At 49.3% G+C, this 25,122-nt stretch overlaps 1 protein-coding gene across 6 annotated transcripts in view; it reads right to left on the bottom strand.

Annotated features, from left to right (window-relative positions):
* SLC25A39 (solute carrier family 25 member 39) overlaps window positions 1-25,122 on the bottom strand; it is a 232,635-nt gene that overhangs the window by 63,504 nt on the left and 144,009 nt on the right. For 5 of the 6 annotated variants that reach the window (XM_078645178.1, XM_078645182.1, XM_078645181.1 and 2 more), the window contains exons 2-3: window positions 21,111-21,257; window positions 512-617 (exon numbers count right to left, since the gene is read on the bottom strand). In XM_078645178.1, the coding sequence (XP_078501304.1) occupies window positions 512-617; window positions 21,111-21,122 (118 nt within the window). In that variant the 5' untranslated portion in view covers window positions 21,123-21,257. Of the gene's footprint in view, window positions 1-511; window positions 618-21,110; window positions 21,258-21,361; window positions 23,284-25,122 lie in introns of those variants that run through there. The other variant, XM_078645179.1, reaches the window with a different exon arrangement.

Genomic DNA, 25,122 nt, shown 5'->3' with positions numbered 1-25,122 from the left:
GGTCAAGAAAACCAATGGCAGAAAAGAGCAGACTTAAAGCCTCCTGTACATATATTGTTAAGACTAGGTCTGTTTGGCAGCTGTAATGCAACAATCCAGCAAAAAAACAGACTTCCACTTTTGTGGGCTATGTCAGAGGATTTGTTATTAAGTGAGACGGTACAACAGGACTGGAGTGAAATGAGAAAGAAACATTGTTTGCAATAGCTTGCCCCTCTCCCCCATTTGACTCTTGAGTTCTTCCCTACTTCACTCATAGGCTCATATAGATCCCTTTTATCACATGCCCATTGCTGCCACTGATTGCTCCAAGTGTCACCTCGTCTTCCCTTTCAATTAACTCTGCCCGTACAGCATTGCCCTCCCTTTTACTCCCACCCACCCGCGTCATTCCACTCTCTTAGTGACTTTATAGATGCAGTCATTAAAATCATGAATTTTTCACAAGCAATCACTTCTCTTTCTTGTAAAAAACATTTACCCTACACAAAAAAATGTCTGGTAGACTTACCAAACAGAGAGGTGAGGAGGGCTCCACTCCCAGATGCCAGCATCTGCTGCACGGGCGTGATGGCCCCATCTGGGCATTGCGGTCTCTTCTCCATCATGTTGTTAAACTGCAGGGGAGAGAGAAGAAGGGACATTATTAAGCAGGTGCAGAAGTGTAAGACAAAAGGCATTGAGGGATGTGGCGGGTAGGAAGTTAATAGGACATGAGAGAGGAATATGGCAGAGAGGAATATTGCACAGCTGGAAAGGGACGATATACAAGATGAGATAAGAGAAATATGGCAATGGAAGGCAACAATGTGTGAAATAAAGGAGGAGGCTATGCGGTGGGAGGAGGGGCAGGACCATGCTGCTGCAGAAGGAGGAATTGAAATATAATGCACAAAGGGGGCAAGCAGCAAAAGCGGGTGGCTGCAACCTAGGAGATGAAACAGGAAGAATGTGGCCAGAAGCAGCAAGAACAGAGCACGCTTGAAAATATAAAGAGAAAAATTGTAGGCGGGAGAGATACAGAAGGAATGGCAGAGTAAAGTGGAAGGAAAGATGAATGGGTTGATAAATGAGTGCAAGACAAAGTGGTAAGCGAGGCAGACAGAGAAAGAGAGAGCAATAGATAGACATGTGAAAAGAAATAGATACGAATGAATTAAGGAATGCGTAAGATAGAAATAGAGACAGGAGGGATAACCGGAAAAGGAGACATTGACATAGAGGAAAGTAAAAACAGATCTTGGGGGGGGGGTTTGATTGGTTAAAGATAAAGGCGAGAGATAATGAACTTAAGAAGTCACAAGTACATCAAGCATTAACATGCACAGTAACCCTGGGCCTAGGACTACGCTAGCCGAGCGTGCGTAGTTCACGCTATGCGAATTGCACGTAGCACAGTGCAAAAACGCGTGGCGGGCATTTTCTTTTTGCTTGCGGTCCTCAAAGTCAAGTTGGCGACCGCAAGCGAGCAAAACACAGTCTCGGCGAGACTTTTTCCTCGTTTGCGATCAGCAACATCAAGCTGCCGGTCGCGAGCGTGGAAAATAAACCTCCCAGCATGATTCTCAATGAGGGCAGGTCAGGTTTCTCATTGTGAGTGGTCGCGTAGCTCGCTATGAGAAACTACCAGTCCGTGTTGAGCAAGCTGCAGCTCGAGTACAAATCTACTAGAGTGGCAGAAAACAACTGCTTGCATTGTGCAAAATGCCGTTTGCAATGATTCCACAGTGCGGACAAGCATCCGGCACTGTGCAATCAGTGGGAACAGCAGATTCCCTTCTGCACTACGCAGTTCGCTTAGCGCACTTCGCTTAGCGCTACTACGCAAACTACGCCCAGGGTTAATGCACAGGCAAATCCATTTGGGCTGGTGTTGGGTACCAGCCTTTTGTCATTGTCAATGCTAGTTTTGTCATTTTTTTTAATTATAAAACATTGATGTGGGAGGTGCAGGATCCTGGACAATATTTAAAAAATGATTTTGAAAAAAGCTCACATATTCTTTAGCCTCAAAAAGCCTACATTGTCATAGCAGTTCCTAGCTATTAAGGCAACTACCGTGTGTGCAGATGTGCTCCTAGTTAAATAGCAGAATGCCGTCACTTATTGTGAAGTTAGCCAATGGTTGTTAACCATGCTGTATGCAGTAGTGGGCGGAAAAAAAATGTGAATGACAATAGCATACCAAGGGATGCACAGAGCTGGCTAAAAGCCCCTCTATGGAACTACATTATGTATAGAATTGTACTTAAATCTTTGGGCATGGCTAACGCCAGCCCTAAAAGTGCAGTGCTGAAAAGAGAAAGGCTGTTTTCTCTTCTTGTGCTCTCACTAGGGAAGCTTGCTGCCACTTCCTATCAAAAAGATGCACCTATAAGCATATGTAAAAATATGTTGCCAATCCCTATGGCAGGTGTTCCTACCTTCGTGTAGCTTGTCCAATTACCAGCCATAGCTGAGATGTAGGTCATTTGACCCTTTAGGAACTGTACACACCACAAGCAAGCAATAGTACACAAAGACAGTGCTCCCAAGTTTCACACATCAGGGGTTAGACTAACGCATTTCAGTGTGCTGGTCCGCATTACTTGACTGCAATAAAAAGCCACGCTTTTATAACACCTCCTGAAGTTGTCAAGCCAAAGCGCTGTAATTAGGACTGAGCAAAGCAGCGTGTGATCCGCATTTCTCTCACAAAGATTCTCACTGCTGCAGGCCTGGAGACTGGCTCCATTCAGCATTCACCTGATGGTGTTATGGAGACTCACTGCAACAATGAATGCCATGCTTTAATTTACCACAGGACTTATAATTAGTGTGGGCCGCCCGTGGCGCGACAGGAACAGGATGCAGTTATGTTTCTCAAAGTTTCTGGCTGGTGGAGTAAGCTCGCTGCTGCTCACACCACTTTGTGCAGCTGGCTAGTATTTGGTACATTTTTTCTAAACAAATGAGGGGCCCCAACCGCAGAAGGGGTAGGGCATTAAATAGACCGTAATCAAACCAGATCCCCTTAAAGAATGTTTAAATACACAGAGCTGACACACTCTTCACATCCAAACTATCACCAGAACAAAACAACCTCAAAGGCCAAAAGATACACAATAAAAAATTTAATTTATTAAAAACACTTCAATTGGGAGGAGGAGCTTCGCGAGCGTCCAAGATGGTCGCGTGAGCACAGAGCTCCCGGGACCCTCGCCGCTCTTCGCTATTATCCTGATATATATCCTGATTTCGGAGATGGGCTTTTGAAGACGGACTTTGGCTGATCTCAATACTCCTTCAAAAATCTAATTTGGACGTCGGGAGCCGCTGTAGCACCGATTTGAACTTTTGCGGCCTGCCCGGGGAGTTGCCGGGGGCTCAGTTAGCCAGCAGGCCGTGGAGTAGTTGAACAACAACAGCTAGTGGGGTTCTCCCCCTGACGGCCTCGTCTTAACTTTCAGTTTAGTTTTCCTACTCCGGGCCTTATCTGATCGGAAGACAGCTTAGATTTTCCCTGAGCCGGCTTGGCTTTGCCTCTTTGCCGTGCATCACTGTCGGTGAGCATTCCACATCTAGCTCTCCCGGCATCTCTATTATTTTAGGTCACTTTCGTTGATTTTTGGCATCGCTGTTAACGGCCATTTTCACGAGGTCTCGCGGGCCCCTTCGGGGCTCCTTTTCCAATATGGCCACCAGACTCGATAACGAGAAGCGCAAGACTAAGACGCCTATCCGTGGGGGACAGACTCAAACCAACGTCATGGATCGCTACGCCTTTCCCAAGGGATCCCCCGGCGGTACAGGCCGTGCTCCTGAAGACCCTAAGGCTGACCCTGCCTCTTCTCCTGAATTATCCTTACAGGATGTTATGAGCGCCATTGCCAGCATGAAGGCTTCTATGGGGCAACAATATGAGGCTCTCGCTTCGAAGATCGATACGGTGGCCGTTTAAGTTACTTTGATCAGAGCGGACCTGGCGAAAACCAATGAGAAAGTCAAGTCGTTGGACATCAAGACCTCCAGCCTGACCGCCGACGTCTCTGAAATGCAGACCAAAGTTGGCAATTTGTGTTCCTCAAACGACCTGATGGCTCGCCGACTTGAGGATTTTGAGAATAGGGCCCGGCGTAATAATGTACGCATCATTGGGGTCCCTGAGGGCCCTGACCACTCTGCTACCGACCTCCTGGTGGAGGATCTTGTTCTGAATCACCTCGCCCCCACCGGGCTCAGCAAAATCTTCGCTGTGGAATGTGCTCTTTGAGTTCCGGGTGGGAAGGCTAAACCGGGTGCCCCCCTCCCGAGACCTATCATTGCGAAACTTTTTCACTTTCGTGACAGAGATGCCATCCTGCAGGCTTCTTGGGTGGGCGGCCCGGTAAAGTTTGAGAATGCGTCTGTTCATTTCTACCCGGACTTTTCCCAGTTGGTTCAAAGGCAGAGAATGGGCTTTCCGGGAGTGAAGCGCCGGCTACGAGACTTGGGCCTTAAGTACGCCATGCTGTTTCCAACTAGACTGCGGATTGAGTACGGAGATTGGACAATTTTTTTCAACCGTCCAGACAACGTCAGTGACTGGCTTGACTCTTTGCCTAAGAGAGATGATCGAACTGAGCACCCTGGCGGAGCCGAGGGTGGTTTGCCGGAGCAGGAGTGATACTGTGGTTCCCGATGTCTGAACACTTCCTTTGTTTTCGCAGCGGAGTCCGAATACTTTAGTTATCCTGGATTGGCCTGAGGGTGGTGGGGGTGAAATGGGACTCTTTCCTCCTCCTGGGTTTCTTTGTGTAGATTAGTTTAATGTCCGGGCGACAGGCACACTGCAAGTTGGGGTGGCTTTTGAGTCGTATGCAGGGGTGCAGGGTGGGGGGGAGGGGGGGAGTTGTAACGGGTTCAAGTTGAGGGGTGGAGGGGGTGTTTATGTGTTTGTTTTTTCTTACAAGGCACTGTATTGTTTTCTTTTTTGCTCCGATCATTGTGTTCTGTGTGGGGTGTGCTCTACATTATTTCTGGACATGGGGGGTAGTGAGTTGAGACTACTGTCTTTGAATGTCAACGAGTTGGGTGATAGGATAAAACGAGGGGTAGTTTTACAGTTTCTGAAACATCATTCTCCTGATTTTGTTCTTTTGCAAGAAACGCATTTAATTGGTAATGCATGTCAAGCCATGAATAGGCGTGGATATCGTCTGGTTGCTCACTCTGGATTTACATCTGGCTCCAGGGGGGTGGGTATTTTGGTTCGGTCTTCCCTCCCATTTGAAATCGATGGTGTACTACTTGATGACAGAGGGTGCTACGCCGCGCTCACTGATGGGAAGGGAAGACGCTCTTCATACTCACAATCTATGTCCCCCCGGGCCTGCTGGCTTCCACCTTTGCTGATATTGGACGGGTCATTTTAGGGCTTCTGGAAGGTCTCTTGATCCTGGGTGGCGACTTTAATTCGGTCGTTTCTGGCACTTCAGATCGCTACCCTCCTAGGGACTTACCTAGATCTCAGTTGTGGTTGAGTAGGCTATTGGAAACCTTTGGGCTGATAGATAGTTGGAGGTTGATGCACCCTACACAGTTACAGTACACCTTCCATTCGGGCGTCCACGGGAGCCTCTCCAGGCTTGATTATTTCCTAATGCCGGCGGCCCAATCTTCCTCTATCAGGGAAATTCAACATCTTTCCAGGGGCATCTCCGATCATTCCCCTCTGGGGCTCTGTGAGGAGGCCGGGGTCTGTAGCGAAGGTAGGGTAGCTCCCATAAACCCCTGGTATCTCCGTAATCCCAAGACTCGCTCGGAGCTGATAAAGTCCATCGACCATTACTTCCTTGATAATGTGGGATCTGTTTCCTCATCTGTGTCACTGTGGGAGGCTTTTAAGACTGTTATACAGGGACATTTTGTCGTTAATTGCATGTGCCAAGAAAGCCAAGTACGAGGAATTGGTATGCCTTGAGGCTGATATAACTGCCCTTGAGATTGACCTCGAGGCGGGTGTCACCCGGTCTAAACTTCATTCCCTCAGTTTAAAACAATCCGATTATAAAGCCCTGGTGACCGATACTGCTAAAGTAATGAACAGAGAGTAACAGGGTAGATTGTATGACGTGGGTGATAAGGCTGGTAAACTGATTGTGTGGCTTGACAAGAAGGAAAGAGTGAATCTTGTGTCCCTGTGATTGAGAGGCCTGATGGAGTATGTGTTACTGACCCGGTTGGAATCGTTGAATGTTTTGTCGACCATTTCCGAACTGTGTATACGTCGGTCTGTGATAGGGACGAGGAGGATTCTCAGTTGTTGTTACGTGACATTACGCTGCCCTGCTTATGCGAAGCTGTTAGAGATCTCATGGACGCACCGCTCAGGAAAGATGAAATCGCGGTTGCCATCCGTTCCCTTCGTTCTGGTAAGGCTATGGGCCCCAATGGTTTGCCCATTGAACTGTGTAAGCTACGACCCGACAAAATGGCGCCCTATCTTAGGGACCTGTTCCTCGAGGCATTGGACTATGGTTAACTCCCCCCGGATCAGCGACTGGCCTCTATTGTGGTGATTCATAAGGAGGGTAAGCCGCGCGACTGCTGTGCCTCTATAGACCCATCTCACTTTTAAATGCCGACCCTAAAATCTTAACTAAATTGTTAGCTAACCGTTTGATTAAGGCGATCAGTGACTTGATTCACCCGGATCAATCCGGTTTAATCCCGCATCGCAATACTGCCCTTAATCTTCGGCGACTCCATGGAGTTCTCACGAGAGCTGGAACCCTTTCTGAGTCGGCCATTTTGGCTTCCTTGGACGCCACGATGGCTTTCGATACAATAGAATGGCCGTATGGCCGCCGGGTAGGAGCTTCTGGTTAGAGCTCCGAGAGCTGGGGGTTCCAATTCTGGATTAAATCCCTGTTAGCACCTGAGCATCTTCGAGGATTCTTACTATAACAAGTAACGGATGCAAGTAACTGGATGCAAGATATTATATGTACCTGTTTTGAAGACGGCTGCTGCCCAGGCGCTGGTCATCGTGCGAGCTGCCTTGAGATCGGCTGCTGCTGTTGGGCGGACGGCTGCTGTGCTGGCGCTGGACTTCGGAGGCGCTGGAGTCCGGGATCGTCGGGAGGCTGAAGGAGGGCTCCTGTGTCTGTACCGGACCTGTGCTGGTTCCACTGGGGAGCCGCGCACCGCTGGACATCGTGGGAGCTACCGGTGATCGGCTGTTGGACGGAGGGCTGCTGCTCGGGCGCTACACACTGGCCCTGGACATCTGTGCAGCCGGAGTCCGGGATCGCCTGGAGGTCGGAGAGCACCCGTGGCCACACCGGTCCTGGGGTGGCCCTGTTGGGGAGTCCCGCACCGCCACAGCCAAACAGTGAGTGTCTTGCTACCCACGGGAGGGCTCCTGACGGTCTGAGGGCCTGCCCGTCACCACCGGAGCGATCCTGAGGGGCGCGAGCCGCGGGAGGGCTCCCGGGACTGCTCCGGACTGGGGAGTTTCGCGCTGCTGGTCTCGTCTGGTACCGCGGGAGCTGTGCGGCCCAAGGGAGGGCTCCTAGCTGTTTGAGTTCTTGCCCATCGACATCGGAGCGCTCCTGCGGTGGCGGATCTGACCGGGAGCTGCACGCCTGCATATGCACATCGCCTGTGGCGGAGCGGGTGGCGCCGTCGGGCGCGGTTGGAGGGCACCGGGAGCGCAGACGATTGGATCCACCGGAGCCGGCTCCTTTTCACCGCGGCGCCCCCCCCCCTCGCAGGCAACGAGGTAGCTGGCTCCGCGGAGCTTGACTGGAGCTCACCCCCGGTGACCTCCCTCCCATCTACATCGGCGACTGCAGGCGCGAGCCTGTTGAAGGGACGTCCTCTGACCCCTCTCCCTCGACAGCTGCAGCACAATTCACCGAGGCATCGGCCATTCCTCACGCCCCCTCCCTGCCGCCGCCGGGACGTGGCGAAGACGGAGCCGTAGTGTTTGCAAGGGTGCTTTGAGTGGCGCCACAGCCCTAAAGGTGTGTGCTCATAACTTTTTAACACTTTCACCATAATACACATGTATGCCGGTTTTTCCCTGCCGGTTTCCCCCTTCGCTACTGGGATGATCCAAATCAAAATTTCTCCTAACAAAGGGTTTAGTGTCGACGTGGCAGAGTCGCTCTTTTGACCAAAATGGCGGGGGCTATAAACTAGAGTAATAAATCGCCCCACTGCCCACAGTTGACCATGAGGCTGCATACCAACACGGTCAGGGGTCACCTGCACTGAGATAAGGCTCCTTCCTCTTCTCTCATCTTCACCAAGCAGCAACATGGATGCAGCAACATAGAAGCTGGACCAACTGGACCTGCCCATTAATAGAAAGGGAAACTGGGCTTGCTAACCCAACAACAGACAAAGGACTTATACTCCTGCCTCTCTATGCTCTTTTTGGCGGCCATCTTAGACTAGTACACCACTGCGGTGGCCATCTTAGACTAGTCAGTCCTCCTCATTAACTCACACCTATAGCTATACTTTATTTCTCTCCTATAATCTCTCCACGCTTCCCGCCCTATAACCGCGTCCACACCTATAGCTACCTTTTATTTCTCTCCTCTATTCTCTCCATGCCCCCCGCCCTATAACCGCGTCCCCCCACCCACACACTCCACCCCCCTCACCCCCCCCTCCACCTCTTCTACCTACACCTCTTCCATCATAGAACGCATGGGCAAGCATACATACAAGATTAACTATCCATCCGAGCTCACCAAAAAAAAACGCCAAACGCTTCAAACAGAACTTCCTGAAGGCCCACCCCGAAACCCCGTTTGTGGACACCTACTTCTCGCTAACTAATGGGGCCACGAGCACTGATATCATCTTCTACACCCTACGCAGAGCACAGTGGAGGAAAGTGCTCCTCGCCACCCTCACCATCTCCACTTCTAGAAAAACCGCTCATGGCCTAACACGCTCTATTACACCATCCCAACTTTTCCCGGGCAGAGCGACCATCTCCATCTATAACAACGGGATTATCCTATTCCAATCCACAGATCGGAACCTTGACCTACTCGACAATCTGTTCCCCACCTTCCTAAATCATATCTCCAACGGGCGGTCCGCCACGCCTAACACCATGGGTTACACAACCCCCCTAACTCCAAGCGTCAGTACTTCTTGCCTAAACCATCACAGCAGAGGAGCATTCCACACCTCTCCCCTCTGACCAGCGCGTAATCAGTCACCCACCCGACCATACTTCCCAAAATCCCCCTTGCACTGGCGAAGATCACCCCCCCCTCGCACATTCCCCATATCCCCACCCTTCTCACCCCCCACCTCACGACTCCTGCGAACGTCGCAGATCCCACTGCAATCAATCACCCATCCGATCTCACTTTCCCACACCCCTCAGGCACTGGCGAATATCACCCCCTTCACACATCCCCTATACCCCCACCCGCCTTACCCTCCCCATCCCACACGAGTCTCGCAGAACCCACCTCCACCGCACTGAGCATATTTCCCACGCCCCGCGACACGACCAACTCTCACCCTTTCTCCCCCCCCACTCTCACTCCCCACTACCCCACCCTACCCTACCGGCCAGACTCACGGAACACACCACCTCCCTCAACCCAACCCCTTATCCTCTATCCCCCCCCACTCTTAGCCCCCACCATCCTACCGTCATTCCTTCCTTCTCCAGCCTACACTCATCCCTCAACTCACCTGCGCCTCCTTCCTCCAGCGCCACCACCTACGCCACCAACCTCCCCCTGTCCTCATCCACGCCACCCATGCCCCTTGCTCACAAACTCTCTCATCCATCGAATGCCACCCCACCTACTACGGCCGCAGAGCCCTTTACCCCACCTACTACGGCCGCAGAGCCATGTACCATCGCGTGCACATCCCGCCCCATTCGATCCAGTGCCCACCCCATTGCCCCACTCAATCACTCACCCACTGTTCTCACTCCCAATACCATCCCCAATCCAACTCTGGACATGATCATATCCACCCTCCAACAAGTCAAAGAAGATCTTCAATCCATCAAAGAACTTCTTTTCACACACCCCAGACACGCCCTACCCTCCACTTCTGCGCCCAACAAGTATACCACTCGCCCCTCAAACCTCTTCACTCATCAATCCCCGCGCTGGCCCTCTATCCCCGACCGCAAGGCCACCGGCCGCCCCCGTCGCACCCCTCTCTGACCGAGACTTGCACACTCTACTCCGCTCATATGGCCCAGGTCCCACAAAACTCCCACCCACCACACACCTTCCCATACCCACGATTCTCACAAATCCCCTCAGGCCCCCCACGCGGAGCAATAGAAGCTCCGTCCCCTGCAATCTCAGAAAAGTCCCCCTCTCCCTAGAACACTCTCCCACTCTCCTCACCCCCAGACTAAAGTGTATCCTGCTCAACTGCAGATCGGCCCCGAGACACTCCTCCGGCATCGCGGATCTCATCTTATCAATGGACCTCGATCTGGCCATTCTGACTGAAACGTGGCTAACTGAAGCCTCCACACCTATAATGGACATACTAGTCCCCCCCAACTATCACATTATTAGACTCGACAGAAATGGCAAGACGGGCGGGGGAATCGCATGCATCTACAGGAGCAACCTCGTTGTCACTGTAGGTCCCTCCCCCTCCCTCTCCTCCTGCGAACTCATCTGCCTCGATATTACTAGCGAGGGCAAACCTGTGTGCTCCCTTCATGTTATCTACCACCCACCCAGAGACAACCTCACCTTTTCCCAACAACTCATGGACACGATATCCACCAACGCCGGTCGACAGATCAATCAAATCTACTTGGGAGACTTCAACCTCCACTGGAACGACCAGAAAGACGCTGTGGTGAATAGCCTTAAGACGTTCCTCAACGCGCTTGACCTCACCCAAATCTGCAACCGTCCAACACATGAAAAAGGCTCTATCCTTGACCTTATCATCGCCAAAGAAGACTCTACCCAGCTGGAGGCAATCGAACCCTGTGACTGGTCAGACCACCACATCATCACCTTCTTAATCAACGAAAAGGTCAAACTTAACCCGGCTCAACCTGCCAAAACCAAGATCTGGAAGAGGGACTTGAGGAATCTTAACTCAAACTCCTTGCCTGCCCACACAGGCAGTCTCCTTCTTCCCCCGACGGGAGTCTCTGATGTGCATTCACTGACCGACCTCTACCTAGACACTATGTCTGCGATAATCAATGAAGCCGCACCCCTGCAAATGAAGAGAGTCGCCACCAAGAACTCGAACCCATGGTATGATGGTAGACTCAATGAAGACAGACGTGCTATGCGCATGGCAGAGCGCACGTGGAGAGCTGACCCCTCAGCACTGCACCTTCGAGTGCTTAAGAGTAAGAGAAACGCTTACTTCAGAAAAATCAAACGCACGAAATCAGTCTTCTTTAGCCAACAGCTGGATCAAGCAAAAAACCGACCAAGAAAACTGTTCGAGTTAGTAAAAACCCAAACCAAGACGCAACCTCTACAACCTAACAGCTCAACAAAGGATATTCCAAGTTGCGAAGACTTTTCTGCTTTCTTCAAGCAAAAGACCGACATTATAAGAAGTGATCTCCTCAAGGATGTAAGTCGATACTCCTGCTCCTTATGCATAACTAACACTCAACCTAAAAACAACGCTTCATGGGCGTCCTTCGACACCTATACTGAAGAATCAATTCACAAGCTGCTCGGCACCTTGAAACCCGCCAATCACCTCACAGACCCCCTACCTGCCAACGCTGTTAAAGCCCTCACCCCCCTGCTCCTCCCACTCTGGACTAAAATCATCAACTGTTCCTTGCAACAAGGACTCATCCCAGACTCCCTTAAGATAGGGCAAGTCACGCCTATACTCAAGAAACCCACAGCTGACCCGGCCGACCTAAACAATTACCGACCTATCACCAATATCCCCACTCTGGCCAAATTGCTAGAAAAATGCGTACAACTCCAACTGACAAAACACATTGAGCAGTTTGACCTCCTCAACCCTCACCAATCAGGATTCAGAGCAAAACATAGCACGGAAACGGCTATGACTCACATAATTGATGACGCCCTCCAAATCCTTGATCACAATGAGTCCTGCCTCCTCATCCTCCTCGACCTCTCCTCAGCATTTGATACGGTCAAACACGAGAATCTACTGGAGCTGTTAAACACCAGAATGGGCATATCCGGGACTGTTCTCAAATGGTTCACTTCCTTTCTGCACAACAGGTCTCAGAAGTTCAAGATCAACAACGAATTGTCCTCGCCTGTACCCGTAACACTAGGAGTCCCGCAAGGCTCCTCCCTATCCCCCACATTGTTCAACCTCGTCATGGAACCACTCACCACCTTGCTTCAAGCATCAAATGTACACTTCCATATGTACGCTGATGACACTCAGCTCTACCTCAAGCTTCAATCCCCTGAAGACATCAAACTTTTGAATGCCACACTAAGAAACACCCAGGCATGGCTGGCCGACAATCACCTTAAACTAAATGCTCTGAAAACTGAGTTCCTTCTGATCTCACCTCCTGCGAAAAAGGCCATCACCCAAACCTGGCTCAATCATCTAACCGCTCTAAATGTCCAGCCCACCATCGTGGACTCGGCGAAATCCCTTGGCATCACACTTGACTCCAATCTCGACATGCAGCAGCATATTAGCAAAGCAACTAAGGGAGCCAACTTCCAAATCAACACGCTGAGAAAACTCAAACCCTTCCTACCACCCAAGGACTTCCGAATTGTTGTACAAGCCCTAGTCATTCCTCGCATAGACTACGGAATTGTGGCTCTCAGCGGGCTCCCCCTAACAACAACGGCACCCCTACGAGCCTCCTTGAACGCGGCCGCGAGACTCATCACTGGTTCAAGAAAACACTCGCATATATCCCCTGACTTAAAATCCCTGAACTGGCTGCCTTTTGAAGCCAGAGTTCAGTTGAAAATTGCCTGTATGACACATTCGGCCTTACACCACAAGTCACCCAACTACTTCACTCACAAGCTGACTATATCAGGAGGCTCAAGATCCAACAGAAGCACAAAGAATCTCCTCCTGAAACCTCGTAGATTCCGGAAGGAAAAAACATACAAACGCTCCTTCTCAGGGATGGCACCTAGGATCTGGAATGCACTCCCGCCAGAAACTAGGCTTATCCCCTCCTCTGTACTCTTCAAGAAAGAGGTAAAAGCCATCCTTATGGCTAAGTTCACCTGAACCCTATTGCTACTGGAACAATGACAGTACATGGCTCCTATATTATCGGCTACCTGAATGCTTATCTATGTTAGACTCTTTTATGGCTGCTACTGGACCAAAATCACTGCACGGATGCTATATTATTGGTTTCCTGATTGTTTATTAAGGCTGTACACTATGACTTGAGTGCTTTACTAACTGGCAATCCACTCACTACTGCCTACTATTCTATTTTCAACAGTGTGTTAACTCACCCTCTGGGGTGCTATAATCTTATTCGAGTCGACATTGCACGGCTTCTATATTATTGCTTATTGATTGTTATTATTGTGCATACTCTTGTGCGATTGCTACCCTAATTAGCAAATCACTCCCTACCGAATTCTATACTGTTTTCAACAGTTTGTCTATCCTACCTACTGTTTCTGTAAAGCGCTCTGATATCTGCAAAGATCTTGTTCGCGCTATATAAAACTTTAAAAATAAATAATAAATAAAAAATCTTTGGGCGGCTCTCGCTAAGTTTGGATTTGGCCCCGTTTTCATTGCCTGGGTGAAGCTTCTGTACGAGAGGCCTCTTGCTCAGGTGGTGGTTAATGGTAGGGTCTCCGGCACTTTTGCTCTCGGGCGTGGCACTCGGCAGGGATGGTCACCGGCTCTTTTGCTCTCGGGCGTGGCACTCGGCAGGGATGACCGCTGTCACCACTGCTCTTTGCCCTTGCACTGGAGCCTTTGGCAGCATGGCTCCGCTGGGAGCCCTCGATAAAGGGCATTCGGTGGACCCCTGATTTCGAGGATCGCATTTCGCTCTATGCGGACGACATCGTTTTGTACCTCACCTCTCCCCAGAAATCCCTGAACGTGCTTTTTGACGCGTTGGCCTCCTTTGGGAAGAACTCGGGTCTTATTATTAACTGGACAAAATCCTGTGTTTACGTATTGGCTGGCGACCTTCCTCCGCTGCCTCGTAGATTCCCGATTCAGGTATCCGAGACTGGGTTTAAGTATTTGGGGATTCACGTCTCCTTGGATCCCGTTGTCCGCTATGAGCGTAATCTGCTACCCCCTCTCCAACGGTTGAAACTTGATCTTGCGCGCTGGCGTCAGGCCGTCTTTAAGATGATGTCACTGCCGAGATTTTTATATGCACTCCAAAACTCTTTTGACCCTATCCCTTCAAATTATTTTCGGGAAGTGGAGAGCCTGCAGAGGCGTCTGTTTTGGGATGGGCGCGCGCGTATTGCTCTTTCTAAACTCACGCTCCCTTGGTACGACGGAGGCATCGCCCTCCCTGATATCAAGTGCTATTATTGGGCCTCCCAATTGAGTGCGATTAACCACCCAACCTATACACCCGGTCCTGCCCCGGCTTTTGAGATGGACAAACATCTGTTGCCGGGCGGACATTATGATAGGGCGCTCTACTCCAAGGGGATTTGCAAGACACTGGCTGGTCCCACTAGGATTGCTGTACGAGTCTGGCATGATGCCACTGCGGCTTTGGGTTGGAGTGATAGATTGACTCGTGCGACCCCATTGTATGCATCTGAGAGATTGGGCTGTTTGTGGAGAAGAAAAGGTTTTGAGAGGTGGGACATGATTGGCATCAGCAGAGTGGGTGACCTCTGGTCCAAAGGTACTGTTAAAACCTTTGAGATGTTGCGGACGGAATATGAGCTCGGGGACAGGGAATTTTTCAGATACGTACAGGTGCGTCATGCCCTGCTCTCGGTTTTTGCTGCTGGCACTGATATTCCCGAGTCCTCCCCTCTTGAGGACTGCATACTTGACGGCCATGTATGTGCCTGACAGCACGAATTCATCGATTTATAAAAAGTTGCTCAATAATCGGGCTGATCTACTTGTGCATCTCAGAGCACTATGGACTGATGATGGGTTGGAGCTGGACGACGAGGACTGGCAGTCTGCGTTGTCATCGCCCAAGGAGGTCGCCATACCTGCCCGTCTTCGTTTTGTCCAGCTCAAGATCTTGCACCGTGTGTATGTCACTGGTCCGAGTCTGGTTCGAATGGGTTATTCTCTGGATGGGTTGTGTAGGCGCGGGTGCGGTATGCCTGGTACCTTCCTCCACATTCTATGGGAATGCTCTGATGTGGTGGCGTTTTGGGCACGGGTGCATGCTGTAATGGAAAGGGTTACCGGGGTGTCACTGCAGATGAGGCCCGGCGTTGCCTGTTGAATGTGTGGGACCCGACTGATTACACTGCCGCTCAGATCCGGTGGGCGACCCTCGGTAACATCATAGCTAAGAGGGACATTGCACAGCGGTGGGGTTCCCAGAGGTCGCCCACGGTATTGATGTGGAAGGAGGGCATGGATTGGTGCATGTTTAGGGAAAAAAAGTGTATCTAGCTAGGGGAAGACCTAGGAAATGGAACAAAGTCTGGTCCCAGTGGAATGCTTACCGTGGAAATATATGTACCCCCCCCCCGCATGATTTATCCCCCGACGTCTCCTTATCCCCCTGAACGTCATTCCATGTATCGCTTACTGATTGTATTTATCGCAATGTTTCCTCACTGCCCCCCCCTATGTGTCTGGTTACAATTGTATGATTCTTATCGTCTTACTTGGAGTAGCATTCTATGTGGACACATGATCGTAATTAGTGTGACTATTGCCTTGGAAAATTCCCCTTTTTTTCTGTTTGTTGTTATTGTAACTTCTTTGTTCTCAATAAAACTTTTTTTTTTTTTAAATTTAAAACACATCAATTATTCAAGGACGAAAGACCCTTGTACATCATTAAAAACACAGACTCAAAGACACACGCTCTCAGACTCACAGACACACGCTCTCAGACTCACAGACACACAGACACACGCTCTCAGACTCACAGACACACAGACACACGCTCTCAGACTCACAGACACACAGACACACGCTCTCAGACTCACTGACTCTCTCGCGCTCACAGACTGCCTCTCTCGCGCTCACAGACTGCCTCTCTCGCGCTCACAGACTGCCTCTCTCGCGCTCACAGACTGCCTCTCTCGCGCTCACAGACTGCCTCTCTCGCGCTCACAGACTGCCTCTCTCGCGCTCACAGACTGATCCTCTCTCGCTCACAGACTGATCCTCTCTCGCTCACAGACTGATCCTCTCTCGCTCACAGACTGATCCTCTCTCGCTCACAGACTGATCCTCTCTCGCTCACAGACTGATCCTCTCTCGCTCACAGACTGATCCTCTCTCGCTCACAGACTGATCCTCTCTCGCTCACAGACTGATCCTCTCTCGCTCACAGACTGATCCTCTCTCGCTCACAGACTGATCCTCTCTCGCTCACAGACTGATCCTCTCTCGCTCACAGACTGATCCTCTCTCGCTCACAGACTGATCCTCTCTCGCTCACAGACTGATCCTCTCTCGCTCACAGACTGATCCTCTCTCGCTCACAGACTGATCCTCTCTCGCTCACAGACTGATCCTCTCTCGCTCACAGACTGATCCTCTCTCGCTCACAGACTGATCCTCTCTCGCTCACAGACTGACCCTCTCTCGCTAAAAGACTGACCCTCGCTAAAAGACTGACCCTCGCTAAAAGACTGACCCTGGCTAAGACTGACTCACTCTCTTTCACTCACTGTCTCACTCTCATTCACTCTCACTGACTGACTCACTCTCACAGACTCTCACTGACGGACTCTCTCCCTCACTGTAACTAACTGACTGACCTTCACCCTCCCGTTATTTATGCCCCCATAACAAACAAAACAAGCATTAGCATAGCCAATAGGTCTCGTGTCTGGGACCTTATAAGTGTTTAGCAACGCAACAGTTGATGTTGTTGCACCAGGGATATTGTGCTGCATAACTAAATACTTATAAGGTCCCAAATGCGAGACCTATTGGCCATGCCAATGCTTGTTCCTCTTGGCTTTTATATGGACACTGGATTTGTTTGCACAATTTATTGTAAAGCTAAAGCTGGTGCGTATGACTAGCTCGCACACAAAGTGTAAATAACCTGAGTGTATTTCACACGTTGATTTATTTCGAATTTATTGAAGACTAAGAAAAAAGCTGACGCTCATCTATCAAGCACTGGCGTTGCCAATAGGTCTCGCAGTAGGAAAGTTGGAGCTATTACAATTGCAAATAACAATGCCTTTTATTTTTGTTTTCATTTTAAAAACATAAAGGGCTTTGTCATTTACAAAACCAATAGCTCCAACTTTCCTACTGCGAGACCTATTGTGCACTGCACAGTGTGGGTGAAAGTGGCACTGCGTGTGTGTGAGTGGCTTTGGGTGAGTGGCGCTGCGTGGGTGAGTGGCGCTGCGTGGGTGAGTGGCGCTGCGTGGGTGAGTGGCGCTGCGTGGGTGAGTGGCGCTGCGTGGGTGAGTGGCGCTGCGTGGGTGAGTGGGGCTGCGTGGATGAGTGGGGTTGCGTGGATGAGTGGGGTTGCGTGGATGAGTGGTGTTGTTTGGGTGAGTGGCGTTGCGTGGGTGAGTGTGGTGTTGCGTGGATGATAGCGGGCTTGCGTGGGTGTGAGTGGCGTTGCGTGTCTGTAAGTGTTGCTGTGTGGGTGAAAGTGGCACAGAGCCTTTGATGTGGCCACTTACTGATTAGCATTATTAAAATCTGCATGAAAATGTATTTTATTATTACTATTTATTCTTTGCCAAGCACTCATCACTGATCTGGGCAGCAGTCAAAGTGCATAAATAAAAGTAAGTGAACTCTGATCCTGGGGGATTTTGGTAGATGTTTACGTACAGACATACACAATACAACGCACATACCTTAAATGGAAAATATAAATGCAACTTACCTTTATCTGTCGGGGGAAAAAAAATTGGGTAGGAAAACTAGTTTGGTTAATGCAATCACTTTAGGCCCCTGCATGCTACAAGCGGGGACGCATTTTTAGTTTGAAGAATGTGATAAGCTGAAGGAGGAGGGGGTGCGAGGGATGAGGGAACACGGCCTGGGGGAAGCTGGCTGGGGAGGGGGAGGAGAAATGCAAGGAAGTTAGGGGAGGAGGGGAGGAGAAGCCGCAGAGCGCTTGCTGGGCGAAGCCCTTTGATGTGCTGTGCGGCAAATGGAGGGAGGCTGATGCGCGTTCATGTTTGAACACGTGGTTCACATGAACTGCATGAAAACGCCAGCAAAAAGCTGGTGGTTTCATGAGCATTTTGAGCACTTGAATTCTCGTTCCTCAATGCGCTTGCGCGCATTTAAGGTCACGAGACCTAAAAAACAACATGCAACCATTGGGACAGGCAGATACAAGTTGCCAGCATTGAAAGGACAAAAAAAACTCAAGACATTCTTTTTAATACTTTTTAAATATGGTTGTTTAGTTGTACATAATGCTTTTTTGGTCATATCTAAGGTAACAAAAATGCTTCTGAAACGTCTTTATTGTAACTTTTCAGCATGCTTCAAACTTCTTTACAGCACAGCTTAAAGACATAGGTAAAGTCAATATCTCTGGCTAAACACATAAGTTCCCAAAGGCGAGACCTATTGGCTATGCCAATACTTGTTATTTTGGAGATCTGTTCCGTTGCTAGCTCCCTCGGACTCTTGCTTGCCCTCAAACTTCTGTTAACATTTCCTTGCTCTCCATAATCTCCTGTCTGTGCCACCTTGCTTATTCACAACTCGACAGATTTCTGCACTCTCTCAGAGCTCTGCATATGCTCCCCTGAATCCCTTTTAGCTACGCATGTGTCCCCTTGCTCCCAGAGTGGTATTTTGATTTACTTCCTCAGAGCCCTGAGCCATACCCTTTAGTTCCACTGTGTTCCCTAGCTCTGTCAGCGTCCTCTCATTAGTCTACCGCAGTTCTGTAAACGCATGCTTGCTCGCTCAGGGATTTGCTTTGCTTTTTCTTTGTTCCCTAGATGCTCTGTTCGCCTCACTTTAGTCCCTCAGAGCTCTAGAATGGACTTCTTACCCCGAGTTTAGTCTCACCTTGCACTCCCAGAGCTTTGTAGTAGTCACTCTGCGCTCAGATCTAAAATGAGACACTCTTTCCTCCATAATATAACTGTATACGCCTCCCTAAAATCTGTGCCATGAGTTTGTTTGCTTTAGTTATGGTCTGTACATCTACTCACTCAGACCTCTGTATGAACGTTTTTGATCCATTCAAGCTTTAGGACTGCCCCCTTGCTCTCCCGGAGCCCCCAATTCCTCCAGACCTGTATGCATCTGGATCTCACAAAGCTCTACAAGAGTCTCCCGACCCTAAGCGCTCGGGTCTCCTTTCTCCCTCACAGCCCTGTGTCTCTCTTTGCTCTCACAGAGCTCTACCTCCTCGCACTTTTAGATCCCTGTATGGGTCTCTTTACTATCTCACTGCTGTGTTTCATCATTACTCTGTGTAGTAAGGTAATCCAGACGTAGCAGGTTGTAAGAAAGGTATTTATTCCATCTGGAGCACGTATGTCGCGTTCTTCCCTCAAACTTGCTCTGTAGGCATGTCCTTGTTTTGTTACCCCGTTCTGTAAGTTTTGCCATTCCCCGGCACCAACAGACCTCTGTGGTCATCTCCTACGCAGCAGGTCTCTGCAGCACAGGCAGCTCCTAATACCCAAGGCACTTATCTCTGCATGGCTGTCTGGGTGTGTCCTACAGAAACTTTCTTATGCAAGCCTTGATCCCGCGCTGCCTTGTTCCGTACAACGTGTGCAATCTTTCAAGAGCACGATCATGGCAAACAGCTGCACCCTATTGATAAAAAGACTGGCTGCTTGTACATTCGGCAACCGGGCACATGCCTAGGAGCTAGCTGGCAAGAAGCATACATTGCAAAGAAGTGTGAAATGGCTGCCAAATGGACACAGCACTGCGAAGTAAAGGGGCGGCAGGACACCCTAGAGAAAGAAGGTAGAGGGGAACCATACAACAAAGTTATGCAAATGGCTGACATAGCACCTCAATTAGGGCACGTGCCACAGACCAAAAGGCTAGGAGGTCTCCAAAGCGAAATCGGCTAACTAGGCACTACATAGCAAGTGGTCAGCAGTGCACTAGATAGCTCTCTGTGTCACCTCCTCTACCTTCATTACAAGAACGTGACCCGCCTCAAAGCACAATGTGGCTACACAATGCCCCAACTCCGCCCTCAAGCAGAACCTACAATAAAAGCATATGGAGAGCACATACGCACTAACTGCTTGCACAGGCATATGTTCAAGGTGAATATCTGGAATTCCACCAGGTTCACACATCAGTGGCTGCTCTGCTTGCATTAAAGTTACCAGAAATACGGCGCAGTGACTGAACTGGCTCAATGAGAGTGGGCACCAAAGAAAACGCCCAGATCCACCAGGATCATTGGGCCTGTGCTCCCTCACTGCGCGGGGCATGTGGCACAGAGCCAGGCGCAGATCTCGTTCTCTGCAGGGTTTGGGCAGCGTAGGCTCCAGGGGCTGAGCTTACACTGGGCCACGAGGGCTGATGTAAGATTACACTTAGTTATTATAGAACGAGCCCGAGGAGTTCTTCTCATGAAGTTGCCTCCATATACACAGGATTTGTGGGCATTAAGACAGTTGGTATGCACCGGGCCTTAGGCCAGGGGCACCAGTTCTGTCCTACACACAAAGGCTCAGAAAGCACCACGCACGCCGTGTACCCCGGAAGAGGACTTTAGACAGTACACCTGGCACGCCGCAAGGTAGGTTTCACAGCAGGTGGTTTGCAGGGCCGGGTGTACATGAACTGGGCCAGGGGTTTACGGGTGTATGAGGGATAGCAGAGGTTAGTTACTGCACCGAGGAACATGCAGGAAAACACTGGCTCCCGGTGGGGTTTAAGGCCAGGTCCCCACCCAGTTATGCCGTCTTTATTTGACTGCTCCGCCCCGCAGCCACTCCAAGTCCCCTCTGGAGACACGCGGGATGAACCTGGACGCAGCGCGGCGCGACACTTACCTTAAACGGCATTGGCGAGCCCTCTCGCGCCCTCTGCGCCGCTCCTGCCTTCCGTCCTCGCGCCTCGCCCTCCTGCGCCGCTCACCTTGCCGTCACGGCCACACGCTGCATACATCTTGTACTCCCACCACACTTCCCTGCGGGCTCCTGAGGGAACAAAAACACACAGTCAAGTCGCTGTGGGTTCCACCGCCGAGAATAAAGCCACGGCTACCAGCAGCAAGCAGGTCACTGCATTTAAAGCTTCCTACCAAAGAACACCGGGGGCAGGAAAAGAAGAGGCTGCTGTACTGAGGCAAGAGCGACCATCGACGCACGAGGCATCCCGGGCGCCAACTTAAACTATTGCAACACTTCCTTATACTGGCGACTGAGCCGCCTGCCGAAGGCATGAGGCATGACATGTCAGCCTTGTCGTGAAAGGGAACGGAAGACCAGTACCAAACATGTATCCAGGACATTCAAACTGACGATAAAGCAACGACCCAACCAAAGCCTTCATATGTACACAACTCCCAACCTTCCCAAAATAAAGAATCACTGGCTGGATGGAAACTGCTGAACCCACTTGAAGGAAAACATACTGGCAGTTTGGAAACTCCTTAACCTTCCCAAAAGAAGGGAATCACAGAAGCCACTGTAAGGCTATTTCACAACATATCCAAAGAAAAGCCACACTACAAGGCTACTTCACAAACCATCCCATGAAAAGCCACACTTCACAAACTATCCGATGAAAAGCAAAACACTGCAAAGCTACGTCATAACACAGACAACGAACTGAACCACTTACCCAAACAAGAGAACAGCGCATTGTACATGGCAACTCCCCAAGTCAAATGGGAAACCACATTATCTGAGGCAACGTCACAACTAACTCTAAGAACCACATGATGCAAAGAAATACCAGAAGCACCTGAAGAACACCTAATCGGGTGCCAAAACCTTGAACTCACCCTTAGAAGACAATGACACACTCTGTGGCAATTCCTGGTCTTGAAACTGGTTTTGTCACCAAACGAAGACAGACAACAACAGTATGGCTATTCCCCAATCACATGTGGTAGTATCACCTAAGTGAAACACTCCTGTGACAATTTTCAACCCACCCAAGAAAATTATATATTTAGTGATCCATTTGCTTGGGCGGTTTGAGAATTGTCACAGGAGTGTTTCACTTTGGTGGGTATACAGCAGGCAGTTCTCTTAAGATAGACTGAGAAAGCTGTACAACCAAAGATTGCTTGCATTAGATGGGTTTAGGAATATATATAATCTCTCCAACTAGGTCAAAGAGGAGAACTATGCGATGTAAAACAACTCCCCAACGCACCTTAGCAAGTGAATCACTTGCTGCATGGCAACTCGCCACACCCATATATGGCAACTCCAACCCATCTAATAATGCAGAATTCCTCGCTGTATGGCTACAGGTTATTCCACCTGAAAAAAAAACAGTAATACCGCCTAATCAGCAGTTTTTTACTGAAATACTGCAACAGCCTAAGAAATCCAAAGATGAGAATCCTTCTCTTCACAAACTACAAGCAAATGACAATTCTTCTCTAAATGGCAATTATCCAGCCCACTGGGTAACCACTCACTAATCAAACTAAAGGAGGGAATCATTCTCTACACAAACTCACCAGCTCACGTAAGGATGATAATCTTTCTTCACACAGAGATTTCCCTACTGGACAGAGACTCTTCCTGCACGTGGAAAATCCTCAACCCATCTCACTAGGTCAATCTGAACCATTCTCTATACAGTGACTCCCTCAACCCGACTAAAGAAGTCTATGCAGCAACTTGACAACACTCAGACAAGGGACTTACTCAGCAGGACAATTCCCTAAACACATAAAAACAGGTCTTAGAATAACATCACCTCTAGGGATAGGTTGTGAACACTTTTCGTCCAGTACCTATTTAACACTTCACCTCCACAAAAAAGGTGATCAATGGTCATTAATCAGTAGCTACTAAACAGGTCATATGACTAGGAGGCTACAGGGGTTCTCATTCAAGAGGGAACAAGAGGGTGAAGGATAACTAGCGTGCCGATGGAGAGCAATAACTACTGTCCAGGATCAGAAAAAGGACAGTGAGAGAGGCTGCCATGGCGGAAGATGGAAATAGTACAGACTGATGATAGAGAGGCAAGAAGATAGGAATAGCAAGGCAGGAACCTCTGAACAGATAAAGAGGAAGGAAATTCTAAGAAAGAAAGACGACCAATAAAGAAACACACACAATCAGTAAAAGTTAAAGAGGAAAGAAACAGTTTCAAATAGAAGACTGAAAGCCAGCGGCAAGGGTAGCATAAGAAAAGGCAGAGAGCAGGAGATGTTATAGCTCACTTTAGGGACATAAGGGGAACGTCTGAGCAGATACAGTACCACTGGGGAGCAGGGATTATAACAAAGCTTGGGTAAACAAACTAATGCACGTAGGTGCCAGGGGGCAAGGCATAGGGCAAGCGAGGGCTATCGTTCTGAAAAATGGTGTGGTGTTCAAGGACTTAGCACAAACTACACAAGACAGAAGGACTAACACATCAGAGAGCCAGCAGAGGATAGAAGCAACGACAAGGAGGGCAGTGGGGGCTCACTGGGCCCCAGGATACTACAAGGAGCCCAGCACATCTAGAGAGAGATACGAGGATCTCAATATCTGGAACAAAAGCCTCAAATATACTGGGCAAAAAAAGTGGTGTGAATACCACAAAGACTGTCACACAAAGTGAGATGGTAGAGAGAGAAACCGTGACAATTTGGAATAGTATTACATTCCACCATTAGTACCGTGAATCATCTTGAACAGATAAGCACTTTCCACACCTGTATGGTGACTCTAATCTTACCATGCTTTAAGTGCCCTCACTCCTGCTCGTGAAATAAATTCAATACTCGTTTTCTAGGCAGTCACTGTACTGATCATTAACAACCACCAACGCACACGGAGATAGATTTGTAGTATTACACTAGTCAAACATTAAAATGTAACCGTGTAACTACAATCTTACATTTGATGCATTACCTCCCTTTCGACGGACTGGCACAATATTTGGGCTACATGTGAATATGCATGTCATCTGTGAGTGTGTGGAATAAATGGACTTCATGACGTTGGAGAAATTAAACATGACAAACCAGTCCAACTAATCTGTTTTTTATAAAGGTACATGCCTAGATTAGAAACCTGTAGACGTTTAAGAAATTAAACAGTCGTTCGCGCGGCAACCGGATACTTTCAGAAGCAAAATGCAATACTACAGGGAGCGCTTTATAGACAATTTAATTTCCGTATTAAAAATTAAAACTTGTATCCCTGATTTCTTTAGGGCCCAACATAACAACTGCCTATTCTAAATCATTCCGTTTCCCTCCAGATCTAGTCAAAAAAATATGATTTTTTTTTTTAAAGGAGTAAATAAGTTCTCTAAGTAATTAGGAGGCGTAGTAAAACCGGGAGCCGTCAATACCGTCCACCGTTGATAATCCACCGCTCAAAGTTGTTTTGAACCTGCTAGTTGCCCTTCCCCCACCTACGCCACAGCTTCATGGGACTGCCAGATGCCCAGACTTGCTGTTTCTCCATAAGGAGATTTCCTAGACAGATCTCCTTCGTTCCCAGGAAAACAGGAAGTGCTGTTGGTCTCCGGAAAACATCTACACACACTGGCTTCCAACCTCGAGGCTCCAAGAAGGGGGAGGGCAGATGGTTTTTTCGAGGGTGATACCATCGAAAACAACAGAGGCGAACTAAATATTTGAGGGCGAGGAAGATCAGATGTGAGGTGAATTAGAGTCAAAAGGAGAGGGACAACTTCCAGCTAAGGGGCGTATTAAGAAGCATGCTTATCTGAGGTTAAGAGCACTCACAAACGGGATACATTCCTCTTATCTGGTCGATTACATTTTCTGCCACCAAATGCCACGTCTCTGTAAAAATAGTGTCTCGAACCAGATGGGGTAAACACAAATCAGAACCTCACGGCTAGGGCAAAGGA

The sequence above is a fragment of the Lissotriton helveticus genome, chromosome 5_1 (genome assembly GCF_964261635.1).
Source record: "Lissotriton helveticus chromosome 5_1, aLisHel1.1, whole genome shotgun sequence".
Classification (NCBI taxonomy): Eukaryota; Metazoa; Chordata; class Amphibia; order Caudata; family Salamandridae; genus Lissotriton; species Lissotriton helveticus.
Note: the sequence above shows the minus strand (reverse complement) of the source record. Positions and strands in the feature narration are given on the sequence as shown.